Source organism: Rhinolophus sinicus, linkage group LG10, assembly GCF_036562045.2.
Source record: "Rhinolophus sinicus isolate RSC01 linkage group LG10, ASM3656204v1, whole genome shotgun sequence".
Lineage (NCBI taxonomy): Eukaryota > Metazoa > Chordata > Mammalia > Chiroptera > Rhinolophidae > Rhinolophus > Rhinolophus sinicus.
The window spans coordinates 88,961,949-88,978,262 of NC_133759.1; the positions used below are offsets into that span (position 1 = coordinate 88,961,949).

At 50.3% G+C, this 16,314-nt stretch overlaps 1 protein-coding gene across 1 annotated transcript in view; it reads left to right on the top strand.

The window, feature by feature from the left end:
* The window catches only part of PPARGC1B (PPARG coactivator 1 beta), a 93,979-nt gene that overhangs the window by 65,957 nt on the left and 11,708 nt on the right, over positions 1–16,314 (top strand). The window contains exons 2-5 of the mRNA XM_019734379.2: positions 3,800–3,973; positions 9,418–9,633; positions 13,172–13,288; positions 14,796–15,918. Of these exons, the coding sequence (XP_019589938.2) occupies positions 3,800–3,973; positions 9,418–9,633; positions 13,172–13,288; positions 14,796–15,918 (1,630 nt within the window). The remainder of the gene's footprint in view (positions 1–3,799; positions 3,974–9,417; positions 9,634–13,171; positions 13,289–14,795; positions 15,919–16,314) is intronic.

A 16,314-nucleotide genomic window follows, 5' to 3' on the forward strand; every position in this document is an offset into this window, starting at 1 on the left:
CCGGGGCTGTGCGGCAGTACATTTCTGTTGTTTAAGCCACTCCGTCTGTGGTGCTTTGTTACAGCAGCCCTGGCAAACTAATACAAGTGACTCGATCTCTTGGGTTTCCTGATTAGTCACATGGGGACAGTGACACCGGCCCTGTAGGGTTGTTTTAAGAATCTGATGAGAAGAAGCATGTAAGGCATTTAGCGTGCTCCTTGGCATATAGTAAGCGCTCAATGACAGCAGTGGCTCGGGCCTGTGCTGTCACCTCCCAGCTTTCCTGGCGGGGCCTGCAGGGGGCAGCTGGGACAGAACAAGAAGGCTGTAAGTCAGACCTTTCAAAGAGAACTGGGTCACCTGAGACACCCCTTCAAAAGCCTCTCTAAGTATGGAGAAGGCCAGAGGAATCACCATTAATGCAGTGCTTAAAGGTTTTTAGCCAGAGTGGCCGCCCCAGTTGAGAAGGCCGTGGAGCTGAGGTTTCTTTATTTTTATGTCCTGGGTACACTTTGAGTGTGTCGAGCTGCGAGGGGTAATCAATAAGTGCAGTAGTCATGGCCATTTTATGAGCGTTTGTAAAGGAGGTGGTATGGTTTTCAAGGGAAGGACACTCACTGGATGACCCTGGGCGAAGCCATTAACCTCCTTGGGCCAGAGTTTCCATATCTGCAAAGTGAAAAGAGGTAGACCGACCCAGTCAAGTGATCGTAAGCTGCATCTCTGAGGGCCTAGAAGTTAAGTATGAGTTCCTTGAACACGTATGCATTGTGCACACATATTTTATGGAGTATAAAAGCTACCCACAGCTTTTATCTGGTTCTTGAAGAGCCCTCTGACTCCCAAATTGTCCACAATCATTTGCCTCGACAGCCTATCAGGGCTGCTGGTTCTGGCTGCTCTGGGATTCTAGGACTCTGATTATAAAGTTCTTTCTAAGCCTCAAGAAGCAAGTCCTACAGAGTAAGCTGCTGTGAGTTACTGGGATGGGAGGGATCAGGAACATATAGAAAGAACTCCCCACAAAGCATATTGCTGGGGGCTTTGCTGGCCAGGGAGGCCCCAGCTGCCCAGCGCCTTTGTGTCTCTGCTTTGGCCCTCCCTCCTGCGCCACAGGCCCTCGGGTGTGTCCGAGTGATGCCTCCCCGTCCCGCTGCCTACTTCTCCTGGATGCCACACCGGCCTAACCCATCTGCCTGCTATGCTGGCCCCGCCCACATCATACTTGGACTAAACCCCAATTCCTTACAATCCCTGTCTGGATCTGCCTCCACCTGCCTCTGAAGGCATCTGCCCTCCTCCCTCCAGCTCACCCAGCTGCAACCTCACTGACCTTCAGTCAGTGCCTCGTGCTCTGGGCTTGGTCCACACTTGGGCCTTTGCCTTTGCTGGGCCCTCAGCCTTTCTCCTATGTCTTTCTTCACCTGGCTCCACCTTCAAGTCTCAACTTAGAGGTCAGCTCTTCTAGGAAGCCTTTCCTGAACCCCACTAAGATAGATTCCTCTCCCTCTGTTATCCTCCATCAGTGCACCTGGTTTGTTTCCTTCGGAGCACTAACACCATCTATAATAAAATATTGATGTGTTTTCTTCCCCCACTAAGGTGTCAACTCGTGAAGGAATGAACTGAGTCTTATATGTCACTGTGCCTGGCTCATAGCATTTAATAAAGGCTGGAGTGCACCCGCTAGCGTGGCTAAAATTAAAATGAGTGACAATACCAAGTGTTGGTGAGGGTGTGGAGCAATTGGAACGCCTCACACAGCTGATGGGCGTGTACAGTGGTACAGCCACTTTGGAGGACAATTTGGTAGTATTTATAAAGCTGCACATACACTTACCATATGGCCTACCGATTCTACTCCTAGATATTTCCCCAAGAGAAATAAAAACATGTCCACACAAAGACTTATACACAAATATTGCAGACTTGTTCGGAATACCCCAAACCAGAAATAGACCAGTCATCCATCTAGAGCAAGCAAGACTGATACAGCCCCACAGTCCCACTGGGCAAGGAGGAGAAGGAAGCCCCCACGAGGCGGCTGAGAACCCACTTGTCTCCTGGTGGCCATGGCAGTTGAGTGGTGGTGACTAGTGGCCAGGGTGTTGGCGGGACTCAAGAGTGACAGGGTGCTCAGTCTTCGTGGTTGTTGAATATGTGTGGATTGGAGAAAGACTGGGCAGATGGAGGGTATGGGGGTTGGGGGTGTCTCTGGAGACTGACTCACTGAGCACCACGCTCTTTGGCCTGAGAGCAGGTCACCTGAGAGAAGCTGGCCCTGGTGCTATTCATGCATACAGGATTCTTGCAAAACGCCAATTAAGACATTTGACCTAAATTCAGATAAAAGCCTTTTTTCCTGTGTCAAGTTGAGCTAATAATATACATTTATTCATAATTTATGAGGCCTAGTAAGTGGGAACAATTAAGGAAAAGGCCTGACCAAAACCTATTTCTCCTAAGTGTCACATAGGCACCCCCCCTTTTCTTTGTTCTATAAGGCAGTTCCACCCCTCTCGGCCTGCCATGAAATGCTGTTGTTTTTATTATTGTTATTTTTAATCTGTTGTCATTACTGTGAGCTACCATTTCTTGAGCACTTCCTGAGCCAAGCTGTAACATTGTTTTGTTTCCTCTTAACCGGATGATGCAGGCGGTAGTGTCCCATTTTACAGATGAGATAGTTGAGCTGCAGAGAGATGAAAAGACTTGCCCCAGGTTTCACAGCTGCTGAGTGGGGATCGTGATTCATGTCTGCCAGACCCCAGGGCCTGTGGTATTCTATTTCAGTGTCAGCTTCCCAACTCGGGCTATTTCTGAATTGACAGGGCAGAAACCGTTAAACTTGGGAGACCAGGGTAAGCAATTGATTGTCTTCTGCTTCAGGGAGTCTGGGGTTAGGCCCGAGAATCTGCATTCTTTCTAACACGTTCCCAGGTGCTGCTGACACTGCCAATCCTGGGATCGTACTTTGAGAAGCACTGGTTCCGTCAGCGCTGCTACCAGAGTCCTCCGTGACTTCATGGTACCACACCCAACACTGTCAGGTGGCTTTATGGCCTTCGAGACCTTCTCCTGTGCATTTGCATATGTGTTATCGTACACGGAGAAAGGTGTGGCCTGATTTTTCTCTCTGCACATGCAAGATAGTATTCTACCTGCTGATATTCTGCAGTTGAGTTTTTTAGTTAACACGTCTTAGAGAGCATATGCCTCTGCCTCATGCTTATCAACAGCACCATAATATTCCAGGATACAGGGGATTATAGTTTTATTTACCTGTTGTGTACAGGTGGGTGGCCTTCCACCTTTTAGACTTTACAAACTTTCCTGTAAAATCCCTGGGAACGTGGGTGTTTGTTCACACCATAGTAATCACTCAATAAGGTTAGCCATTATTATTGCTGTTTTTGTGATTTCATTATTAATGTCAAGGAATTGTTGCCTTCCAGAAATCCCCTTTCAGCTGGGGGCAGTTATATAAAGGAAGAGCTCTCTATTTATAGGTTCTAATAAAGTTTTCAACAAAACATTTCTGGTAGGAGAAAAGAGGTGCTCCGTGGGCAGGGCCTTGAGCCATGTGCAGGAGAGCAGAAGAGAAGGGGCAGGATTGTACTGCCAGGGCCTGGGTTAGCTCCCGGTAGATTCAACAATGGCGGACAGATCTTTACATTTCTTGGTCACTTGGCGAAATCAGGGCTTGGCCAAGGGCGACTGAAGGTCCAGGCTGGCAGCATCATAAGTAAGAGTGTGTCCCTGTTTGGGTGTAGCCACCCTCAGCTCTGACCAGCCTCCTTCCTTTCTGTCTTCTCAGGGTGTGGGATCCGGAGACGAGCAACTCTGCGCTGACTTTCCGGAGCTCGACCTCTCCCAGCTGGATGCCAGTGACTTCGACTCGGCCACCTGCTTCGGGGAGCTGCAGTGGTGCGCCGAGAGCTCGGAGACCGAAGCCAGCCCGTACAGCCCCGATGACTCGGAGCTCTTCCAGGTATGCCTGCCTGAGTTGCACCGTCTCCTATCTAGCTGTCTCCTTCTCTGCCCCTGAAAGCCCGGCTCTGCCCTGCAGCATCTCAGGTCGTCCTCTTGAAGGTTGTATTGTTCCTTCGAGAAATATTTATGGAGCTCCCTCTGTGTGTCGGGCACTGGGTTCATCAGCGGACTGGACAGTCGGGAGGGGAGATTGAGCCTGGATCAGCTAATGTAAACAAACAGTGGCTGGTGTGACAGGGACACAGAAAGAAATAAACCTGGGATGAGAAGAGGACCTAAAAACTGGGTGGTCGGGAAAGGCCTCTCTCAGGAGGAGATGCTGCAGCTGAAGGATGAGAAAGAGGAGCCTCATGAAGATCACAGAGCAGGGACAGAGCTTTCCAGGTGGAGGAAGCAGTAAGTGCAGAACCAGGAAGCAGGGAAGTTTGCTGTGTTGGGCAACAGAAGGGCTGGAAGGTAGTAGCTAAGGGGTAAGTGCCAGGAGATAAAGTTGGAGAGGTAAGCAGGGGCCAAGTCATGCAGGGTTTCATGGGCCATGGTAAGGTGTTTGGATCTTTCCCCAAGACTATTCTAACCTTTAAGTAAAGGATTATTAATAACCCATTTTACAAGTGAGGAAAGTAAAACTCAGAGAGGTTAAGTAATTTGTCCAAGGTCACACAGCTAGGAAAGGTCAAGGTGAAGACTCAAATTCAGGAACCATACCCCTCACTGCTGTACAACCTCTCTGCAGGGCCAAGCTCTAGTGCTGGTTCCAACTGGTGACCTTCATTCTTTACATGAACAATAGGAATGAGACATATGCTGTGCTGCTCCCTCCCCCAGAAGGGACTAACTTCCTGAAAAATGCTTTCAGGTTGTGGAGGCTGATGGGTGTGAGGGGTTTAGATTCTGTGTGGACACCATCCCCAACTAAACTGTACAGGCCCCCACCTACTCAGAGGCTGGCCAGACCCACTAGCAAGCCCCTGCCAAGGTCCTACTGTGTGCATGAAATAGTCTCAGATACAAGTCAGCCTGGTGCAACCCCAGCACTCCCAGCCCAGCAGGGAGGCAGAATCCTCACAGATGGTTAGGACTGTGGCAGAACTCTGCCCAGCCAGCCCCTCTCCCCTTCATGGCCTGTGCCTTCCACTTGCTCTCCCAAGACTAGGCCAGCTCCACCCACTACACACCGACTGATACACCTCTGTGCACGTGACTATGTGATTACTGCCTGATTTCTTCCACTGTCCCCATTGTGGTGGCATTGTGCACTATTATATTCCCAGGGCTCTGCACGGAGCCCAGCACTTTCTCAGGGCTTAATACGTTTTATCAGATGACTATATCCTTCAATGCCCAGCTCTCATGTTGGCTCCTCCTAAGGCAGTTGGTCAGTTACTTCCTCTCCTGGGCTTCTATTGTGTGTGTGTGTGTGTGTGTGTGTGTGTGTGTGTGTGTGTGTGTGTAGCACATATGTACATACACATTGTCTATATGTGTCCTTTAGACTTCGAGCTCCTTGAGGACAAATAGTGTTTTATTCATCTTTGGGGCCTTCGCACATTATAAGGACGCAATCATATGTGTTGAATGAAGGAACTGATTGTAATATTTTCCTGCCAAAGATCAGACATGACCCATTCTGCAACCTTGAACTGGGACTCTGCCACTAGCTGGGACATTTCCTCGTTTGTCCAGCGGGACTCATAGAAACATGCTACTTTGTGTCAGAGCTGCATTCTAACAGTCAAATGGCACTATTGCTATGGAAACAGGCTGGGAGAAGGGAAAACAAGAAACAAGCTATTGTTACAGGGTTGACAAGTCCTCCGAGGTAGGGACAGTGCCTTCCATTTCTCTGTGTGCCCGGAGTCCTAGGGCCAGGGCCACAACAGGCACTGAGTGAGTATTTTTGGAGGAAGAAGGCATTTGGTTGTTATGTTACAATGTGCTCTGTGGCCTTGGGCGAGTAGCTTCCTTTGGTTGGGCCTCAGTTTCTCCATGTGAGGAATGAGGAAGGAACATGGATTCAAGCAGTGGTTCTTAATCTGTTGTGGGGAGTCACAGGGTCTTTTTAGACTCATGAAATCTGTGGACCAGCTCCCAGGAGACTGATCACCTGGGTTTCCTGGACCCCAGGTAAGCCCCCTGGACAGCAGAAGATTTCTGAGTATTCTTTCAGCCCTGATAGCCTAAATATTCTGTCATTCCTTCAAGCCACTCTAGTCCCAAAATGAAGCATTTTCCATCAGATTTCTTAAAAGACTCATTTTCCTCTAGCTTAAGAGCAGCTCAGGAAGGTTGGGGGTGGGGCCGCGTCTATTAATATCCTTTCCTCAGCTGATTAACTCTCCATTAATTTGCACTCCGTTTCCAAGCAGAGCTGGGAGAGTTGAGCTAATGGGCCCAGGAAGAGGAGAGGGGTGGCACAGCTCTCTGTGATGTATTCTCCTGCGGTGCCGACGGGACGATGCTGTGGGCAGGATGGGCTTTTCTTTCCAGGTGGGGTCAGGGCCTCCAACCCCACCTGGCTGTTCCCAAGCTGAAGCAGCTCAGGGAGAGCTGACGAGAGTGGGGAGGCCTTTTGGTAGTTGGTTTGTTTATGCCAACTGGTTGGGTGCTACTTGAGGTCTCTGCCATTTTATATTCCTTTTAGCATGGTGCCTGGCACACGGTGAGCCCTTGGCACTCCTCTGACTTGCTGTGTTGTGTGACCTTGACACGTCTCTTTCCTGGGCCTTCATTTCCCCCACCCTAAAAAGAATGGCCAGTGAGTTTCCTTAGGAGTGCCACCTGTGCTGGATTGGTGGCTGTTGCCCGGAGGGCTGTGTTAAGAAAGATGCTGGTGTGGAAGGAACAGGGGAGTTGGCACCGAGGTCACACGTTTAACATCCCTGGTTGCTGTTTGATTCCTGAGGGAATCCAGCTGATATTTGTGGTAATCCATAATATCCCTGGGCCAGTGGCTATTCCCTCTGTGAAAGAGGGAATTCTCATTCCATCCACTGCTGAGGACTTCATTTCCGAATGAATAACTTCCCTCTAGAATTTATTCTTTGAAACCCTAATCTCAGTCTCTCCCTGTGGCCAGAATTCATTGTTTGGTTGATTCATTTTTCCACTCAGAAAATCTGCCTGGGCGCCTCCCATGCTTGAGGCTCTGAGCTCGGCATGGGAGCGTGTACGCCACAACTTCCGGATTTGCCTTCCTAGTAGCCCTGGGAGGGAGGCTGGCCAGGGATCATGGCTTCCCGTTTTACAGAAAAGGCAGAGAGGCTCAAAAAAAGGGAAATGACTTGTCCAAGGTCACCCTGTGATGGCAGAGCCCCACGCGGTCAGCTCCAGGAGTGGTCACTGAGCCCCAGGTTCCAAGATCTTAACTCCCCGTTGGGCTGACAAATTGCTCTGGGGACACGGGGACTCTGGACTTTGAGTGGGGACGGGGGTGGGGGGCAGTCGAATGAGCCCCATTACATTCTTGAGCCAGAGTCTGTGGGCCCACATCTGCCCTTGGGCATCCCCCATTCCCAGGGCCTGGGTCAGGCCCAACCAGAACCTTCTTTTGACCTTTTTTTTTTTTTTATTCTTAGCTCTGTTCCAAAAATTACAAATGTGCTTGTTCTCTTCTCCCCATGTCCCCTCTTTGAATTACTCAGCTGCTGCTCCGGCTGCAAGGCCTGGAACAGATTTAGTGTAGCCAAAAGGCCGTCACGAGTCGCGTATTTCAGATGAACTTCCTGAAGAAAGGATAAACAGCTTGACCTGGGATGGGAAAGAGTGCTGGGGGAAGCATCATGTGATAGAATGTGCCTCCCGCCAGAACAGGCCCAGCAACCAGGGTTTACTAAGTGAGGCGCTCACTGCCTCACCTAGAAGCAGTGTGGTCTCTGTGCCCCTGGGCCACTGAGGGTGGGAGTTGGTGGGCTGGTGCCTGGGTGAGCCGGCAGTATGCTCACTGACCCTCCACGTTACAGATCTTAGACGTCAGAGAAGGAAGAGCCTTGGTTCATCTGTGTGTGTTGTGCTCAGTGTTAGCTCTGCCTTTGTCCTGGATTTGTTGTTTGACTCTGGACACCTTGCTCAACCTCCACGAGCCTCAGTTTCCTCAACTGCAAAACAGAGATTAGAATAGTACCCTCCTCTTAGAGGCCGTTGTGAGGTTTACCTGTGGCAATATTTATGGTTCCTCTCATCTGCCAAATTCTTTATTCCAGGCCTTTGCGCTCACTTTTCCCGCTGCCTGGATGGAATCTTCTTTCTTCCACCCTTTGCTGGCTGGTGCCTTCTCACCTTTCAGCCTGCATTTAAGTTTCAGCTGCTCAGAGCAGCCTTCTTTGACCCCCCAAATAACCTGCAAATCTTCACCATGTTGTTATTCTCCATCAAAGGTCCCTTTTATTTCCTTTCCAGCTTTTCGCACTCTCTGAAATGATCTTGTTTGTTTCCTTGTTTAACTCTTTTTTTCCACTGGCGTGTAAGCTCCATGAGGGGCTGTACCAGTCTTGCGTGCTGTGTCACCGGTGCCCAGACATCACTAGGCACAGAGTAGCCATTCAATATATATGTGTTAGGGGAAAGGAGAGAGGGAAGAGATGGGGGAGAAATTGCCAGTACCCCTGCCACCACCACCACCACCACCACCATCATCACTGTCATCACAGTAGTAGTAGTAATGAGTACTTATTATTATGTGCCAGGCACTATTTTCTAAACATCTTACATATGGGAACTCATTTAGTCCTCAACAGTAACCTTATGAAGTAGGTACTGTTGTTATCCCATTTGACAGATGAAAAAACTAAGGAACTTGCCTAAGGACCGACAGTTGACAAGTATAGGATCTGGGATTCAACCCAGCTCCAGAGCCCAAACTCAACCACCACACAACTGCCTCTCCATGAGTGAATGAGGCGAGCAAACCCTGGGAACCCACAGGGAAATGGTAGCTGTGGGTGTCATTGTCATGTTCGCACCATAAAGCTTCCAGCCTTTCCACTGCCTGCCTGGGCCCCAGGGTCAGGGGCTGGGACCTGCAGTGGGTTGCTACCATCAGTGACGTGGACCAGCCTCAGGGCTATGTCCCAGGGGTTGGACAAAGGAAGCTGTGGCATGGAGCTTCTGTCTTGAGGGAGGGGACAGATGTCTCTCAGGAGGCAGCCCCGATGAGCAGCGGAGCCCAGAATGGGACTCCCATGGCAAGGCCTTTCCCAGCATCACCTGCTGCCTGCTTGTAAACTTCTGAGATTGTTGGAGTCGATAACACATTCCCTGCGCATTTCTATCCTAGCAATACTGCGAGGATCTGATGGGGAAACATCCGGGAGGGTTTGGCAGGAGGGTGATGGTGTGATGGTGTGCGGCTGCGCGTGCAGAGCACATTTCTGCCGTGAAGACAGATGAGCCCAAGGTATTGACTAACCGTGTCCCTCTCTGCTCCACCCACCTACCTCTCTTCAGATAATTGACAGTGAGAATGAGGCCCTCCTGGCTGCGCTCACCAAGACCCTGGATGACATCCCCGAAGATGACGTGGGTCTGGCCGCTTTCCCAGCCCTGGACGGTGGAGACGCACTATCCTGTACTTCAGTTTCGCCTGCCCCCTCATCTGCGCCCCCCAGCCCCTCCCTGGAGAGGCCCCCAGCCCTGGCCCCCGAGGTGGATGAGCTGTCGCTGGTGAGAATCTGTTTCCAGCTAAAGTGATGGTGGTGGCTGGTTGCAGGGGTGGTTGGGTGTAGAGAAACCAGCTCCAGCCTCTGCAGAAGTCTCCAGGCATCACTGGCAAGGGGATTCATGACACACAGCCTGCATGGGGCATAAAAGGCCTCCCTGGGTCTCACCTTTCCCACCTGTACAGCTGGACGAGCCACGGAGGCTTCACTTGCACTCTGTAGGCTCTTTGGGATTTCATGGATTGATCTTACTTGTGTTGTAAACCCTTGAAATCACATGCAAACATTTTCCTAAAGATTATATACACATACACACCGTAAAAACTCAAGCAGGAAATGTGGACAGTTAAAAGCAAAACCTCCATCCTTCCCCATCTTACAATGGATTTTTCCTTCCCCGAAGGTTACCATGGTTACTGATGTGTTATGTGACTTTCCACCTTTTTTTTAAAACTACAAAAGGGAGCCTGCATTTATATACACTACTCTGAACCATGCTTTTCTCAGTGAACTGTGTGTTTTGGAAACACTTTGAGACAAACACAGGTAGCTCTGTTTCATCCTTTTTGTTGATTATGTAGTGTTCCTTTGTAAGGATATACCATAGTTTATTTAACCAGTCCCCTGGTTGATGGATACTCATGTTTCAACTGCTTTATTGCTGCAATGCTATAGTCACTGTCCTGATACAGGCCTTTGCCACATGTAAGTAGACAAATTTGTAGAAATGGAATTCCTGGTTCTCTGGATACATGGTTTTTTGGTTTAAACAAATACTTCCAGATTGCTCTCCAAAGAGTTCGGATGGGTTTATACTCCCACTAGGAAAAGTTAAATGCTATCTGTGTGAGTATATGTGGAGCGTGGGAATGTGCACATGGAATTACAGCTTTCTGTAATTTCTGGGGAGAAGGCTCAGTTTTCATCAGGTTCTCAAAGGGGTCTAGACTTCAAGAGTTGCTCAAAGCAGTTGTCCTTGACAGGCTGAGGGTACTGGAAGCTGAGAGGTCGTGGGGTATGAAGTCCAGCTATGCTCCCCTGTCTTGGGCTCCTCACCTCAGGGCTGTGGCTCCTGGGGGGCTGGTGAGACTCAAAATCAGACTGTTGGAGCTAGGGAGAGGGGTTTTGGGTCATGGACAGTTTTGAGCTGGAAAGACCCTTAGTGACCCCCCCAAGCCCAGCAATGGGGTAATGGAGACTCAGAGTGGAGAGGGTCTCTCCTGTGGTTACACAGCAAGTTGGTGCCAGCGGAGACTAGAACCCAGGTTTTCTGCCGCCTGGTCCAGGCTGCCTTTCCATCTGTCCTGCCGCTTTTAAGTTCCCCAAAGCAGAGTGAACCAGTTAGTAAGCACCTATTGTGTGCTGCACACGAGTATGTTCAGTCCCACGCTGTGGTTCCTTCTGATAGGGGTCCCACCTTCTTTCAGACTGGAATCGGACCTCCTGGGTTTGAATCCCAGCCCCACCAATTAATGCTTGTGTGTCCCTAACCTCTCTGACTCAGCTTCCTAATCTATAAAGTGGGGTCAACAATAGTGCCTATCTCAAAGGCTGTTAGGAGGAATACAGTAGGTGATACACGTACAGCACGTAGAACAGTGCCTGGCCCATAGAAGTTGCTCAATAAATGCGAAGTAGTTGTCCTGGCATGATCGATAGTGGCAGGGTAGTAACAGAGGAATTCTCAGTGCCATTTTTGTGCAGGGCTCTAGCAGGACCAAACCTCCAAGAGGCACACAGTGACCCCTGCTGGTCATAGGTTGTTTCTTCCGGTGCCTTAGACAGGAAACAGACTTGCCCTCTACACCCTCAGTATATGACAGAGTTTTTGAAAAGCCTTGAGGTGCTGCTATCCAGATGCCCAGTTCTTGAAGTCGTGCATCCCAGAGCCCACCAATGGACTGGTAGGGCCCTAAGGACCACTACTACATACGTGTGTTTTTCTGACGTTAGCAGCTTCTAGTGTATTCTTAGAGGGACTCCTGAGTCAAAAAAGGTGATTCCTGGGCCTTTGGCGCTCCTTGCTGGGATGACTCGGGGCACGTCCCCCAAGGAAGCGCTCGGTGCTATAGCAAAAACCCATCATACTTTCCGACTGATTCTCAACCTTGGCTGTGATAGGATTGCTGCTGGGATTTCAGGTGTACTCAGCTCCTGGTGCCCTCGGATACGCTGTGCACCTGGCCTCTGGGTGCAGAAATGTAAGAGTCTCAGCAATTTTTATAGAGAAATTAGAAGAGCCAAACTTAAGTGTCGTGTGCTTCCACTTGTGTAGAAACAGCTGGGTGGCTGGAGGTGCTATGTACATATGAGATGTGATCTAAAAATACGGTGAATGTTTTTTAAAAAGTATTACAGTAAAAGACACATTGCCATTAATCCCCCTCAAAATACTCCCCTTTGCTTCAAACACACTTATCCCATCATTCTTGCCACTTTCGGAAGCGGTTCTGGAAGTTCTCTTTTGTGAGTGTCTTTAGTTGCGCTGTCGTGGCTGCCTCAATGTCCTGAATTGATTCAAAATGTTTCCTTTCATGGTCATTTTGACTTTGGGGAAGAACCAGAAGTTGCACGGTGCCAGATCCGGTGAATAAGGTGGATGAGGACACACCGTAATGTTTTTATTTGACAGAAATTGCCGTACCAGAAGCGATGTGATATGGAGCGTTATCATGATGGAGGATGAAGTAGACACTCACAAAAGAGGACTTCCAGAACTACTTCAGAAAGTGGCAAGGACGACGGGATAAGTGTGTTTGAAGCGAGGGGCAGTATTTTGAGAGGGATTCATGGCAAAGTGTCTTTTACTGTAATACATTTTTAAACTTTAAACAGTCACTGTATTTTTTGATCACACCTCATATATATTCTTGTGTGATCGAATACCACCTCGTGATAGAATCACAAGAAAGGGGTAAATAATAGTTGCCTTTAGGAGGGAGAAAGGGGACCTTAGGCATGAGGGAGACTTGCTTCTAATTGTCCACTCACTAGTATTTGTGTTATTTGTTTTTCACCATTTGCAAGGATTACCTTTTTAAGACATTAGTTTTTAATAAAGCAATATGAATAAGCAAAAAAAAAGGGAAATCAGCTGGAACCCCACACCAGAGAATCATTGTGGTAGCTAACCTTCCAGATTACATATGTATGTGTGTGTGTTACAAGCAGATGCAGACAGAGTAGTTCTAGTAAAGTATATGCATCATATTTAACAGTACAATGGGCAGATATTTCCCAAGATCCATTTGGGTTTCTCAAAGTCACAAATATTCTTCTTAGGTAATTAACTGTGAAAAGGATTTTACATTTTATTGGGATGCTTGTGTGTGTTTGGGGTTGGTAGACAATCTGCTCTCTGTACTTAATATATAGGGAATGTATTCAAGTCATTATATGCCCATCCTGTGTTCGTCCTGTGGTCCCGTGATGGCCTGAGTCAGGGCATGATTAGTCCCGACAGGCTAGTTCGGGCTCGAGCTTCTCCATGTCCCCTGGCTGTGGCTCAGCCCTATTTCCTCTCCCCTCTGCTTCTCCTACAGCTGCAGAAGCTCCTGCTTGCCACATCCTACCCAGCGTCAAACTCCGACCCCCAGAAGGAAGGGACCGCCTGGCGCCAGGCAGGCCTCAGGTCCAAAAGTCAGCGACCTTGTGTCAAGGTATTTCTTTCTACACATGGCCCCAAACCCACCCAGGCCCCCAGGTGGCCTCTGGGGGGTACAACCTTCATCTCCTGTTAAGGGTATCAAATTCAATCAACTTCTAGTTCCCCTTCTTGCCCCTCACTTGGCCTTGTAGCTGGTATACTGGGCACTTCTTGAGACCCAGGCCAGTTTGGGGTTTTGGAAAGAGTCTTGGACGTTCTCATACATGTGTGTGTTCCAGGCACTGTGCTAGACACAGAGTAAGAGCAGGGACAAGGAAGATGTGGCCTGCTCTCGGGGGTTATTCGAATGGGATGATAGCCTGAAACTTGAGACCTCGGGGTTGTGGAGACCGCCGTAAAGAGTGGGGATTCCTTTTGGGGAGAGCTATTCGGGAGTGAAAAGTTCTGTCGTGAACTCCCAGGAGCAAAGCCTTTCCCCCTTGGGCTCCATCGTCTGAGACTTCCAAGGAAAGGTTTCAGACGTGATTTCCCAGTGTCCCTGTTACTCAAAGCCTGCACTCAGCTGTTGCCTCTTGTCCTGGGACCTTCCTGAAGGCACCATTGCCTGCGACCTCACCCCTTCAAGGCAGAGTCAGATGGTGGCTCTGTGCAGGATCCTTTCCTCTGCCTGGGCTCCCCTGGGGTGTGAGGCCCTGTCCCCGTGTCCCCTCGCTGTTTATCCTGGCTGACCTCCCAAAACAAAGGTCTGCCCCTTGTGTCCCATTCTGTTATATCAATGGGGCAGCAGCTAAGCTCCTTGGTGAGCCAGCTCTTTGCCCTCTTGGACGCTGGGAAGTGCCCCAGGGATATGAGACACACCTGACTGACAGCTTATGCAGACCCCAGCAAAGAGGCAGGTACACTGGGAGGAAAGGCTCTGTGTGGTCAAGTGGGAGCAGATAAGATTGTAGAGCGCACTGGCTGGGGCCAGATTGCATAGGACCCTGAATACCTGGCCAAGGGGCCCCCCTTATCTAATGGGCACTGAGAAACTACTGAATTTTTCTTTTTTCTTTTTTTTAACAGCTTTGTGGATAGTGCCACTTACATATCATAAAAGGCACCTATTTTAAAAGTACAATTCAATGAGTTTTAGTAAATTTACAGTCGTGCAGCCATGACCACAACCCAGTTTTAGAACATTTCCATCATCCCAGGAAGGTCCCCAATGCCTCCATTTACAGTTATTCCCTGTTCCCACTCCTGCCCCAGGCAACCACTAATGTACTTCCTGCCGCTCTTATTGAAGGCTGTATGTAGCGCAGGGGAGAGGAATGGTCAGAGCAGGGCTTTGCCGTGAATCTAGAAGGGGTGAAATCCATGTTAGGCTGGTCATTCCTTCATTCCTCATTGCCTGAGTGCTGCCAGGTGCCAGGCTCTGTGCTGGAAGCTGGGGATAAAATGGATGAAACCTGGCAATTTCGATGATCCAGGTGAGACATGCTGGGCCTGGCCAGTGGCTGCAGGAGGGAGGAGCAATATGGGCCTCCCTCCTCACTCTGGTCTCTTTCCCTCTCTAGATGGACAGCACCCAAGACAAGAAGACTCCCACAGTGCAGTCTCAAAGCCGGAGTTGTACAGAACTGCATAAGCACCTCACCTCGGTGCCGTCCTGCCTGCAGGCTAAAGCCCACTCCCCAGATCGGGGCCTGCAGCCACCAGCCCCCCTGAGTCCCCAGCTCCCTGCCAAGGAGGACGAAAAGCCGGGCGAGGACTGCCCGAGCTCCCAGCCAGCTCCAACCTCTGCCTGGGACTCCCAAGCACCGGGCAGGGCAGGCCCCAGCGCCCAGGTTTCACCAGAGGACCTGCAGTCAGTCGTGCAGCTCATTCGCTACATGCACACCTACTGCCTCCCCCAGAGGAAGCTGCCCCCACAGGCCACAGAGCCAGCCCCTCAGCCCTGCAGCAATCCCTCCAAGCAGGTCAGACCCTGGGCCCGGTCCCAGCACCCTTCCAAAGCCTCCTGGGCTGAGTTTTCCATCCTGAGGGAACTTCTGGCTCAAGATGTCCTCTGTGATGTCAGCAAACCGTACCGCCTGGCCACGCCGGTCTATGCCTCCCTCACGCCCCGGCCCAAAGACAGCCAGGCCTCCCCTGGCCGCCCATCCCCAGTGGAAGAGGTTAGGATAGCAGCTTCGCCCAAGAGCACCGGGCCCAGACCCAGCCTGCGCCCACTGCGGCTGGAGGTGAAAGGGCATGTCCGCAGGTCAGCAAAGCTGCAGCAAGAGGAGGAAGAGGAAGAGGAAGAGGAGGACGAGGAGGAAGAAAAAGAAGAGGAGGAGGAAGAATGGGGCCGGAAAAGGCCAGGCCGAGGCTTGCCATGGACCAAGCTGGGGAGGAAGCTGGAGAGCTCGGTGTGCCCCGTGCGGCGTTCCAGGAGACTGAACCCCGAGCTGGGTCCCTGGCTGACATTCACCGATGAATCATTGGTCTCCACGGAGCCCCAAGGATCTCTGGCCTCGCTGGGTCTGGCTTCTGAAGCCTATGACACAGAGGGGGAGCTGGGCAGCCCCACGGACGAGGACAGTGGCCAAGACCAGCAGCAACTCCGGGGACCCCAGATCCCGGCTCTGGAGAGTCCCTGTGAGAGTGGGTGTGGGGACACGGATGAAGACCCCAGCTGCCCGCGGCTCCCGTCCAGAGGTAGTTGGAGTCGGTGGTCTGCAAGAGAGGGTGCAGGGATGGGATGTGGCACACCCCATTGTGCTGGGAGCCAGGACAAGTCCCTTCCCCTGTCTGGCTCTCGACTTCCCTTTCTGTACTATGGGCTAATTCGGTGGGTCTTCAGGAATCACTCATGTATCTCTTGAGTTTTTCATCATGCATGGGCCAGGTACCACTTAATGAACAAGGACCATGAGATGCCTGACTTGATGGGGTTTCTCATTGGGGGAGACAGGCGATCAAGAAGTAAGCAAAAAAGGAAGATAATTACATATTGTGATAAGTGCTCTAAAGAAAATTTCCTGACAGATGATGTGACAGAAGGTATGTCTCTAAATTCAGCTCCACAATAAAGGTGAATTTTAATTGGTAACA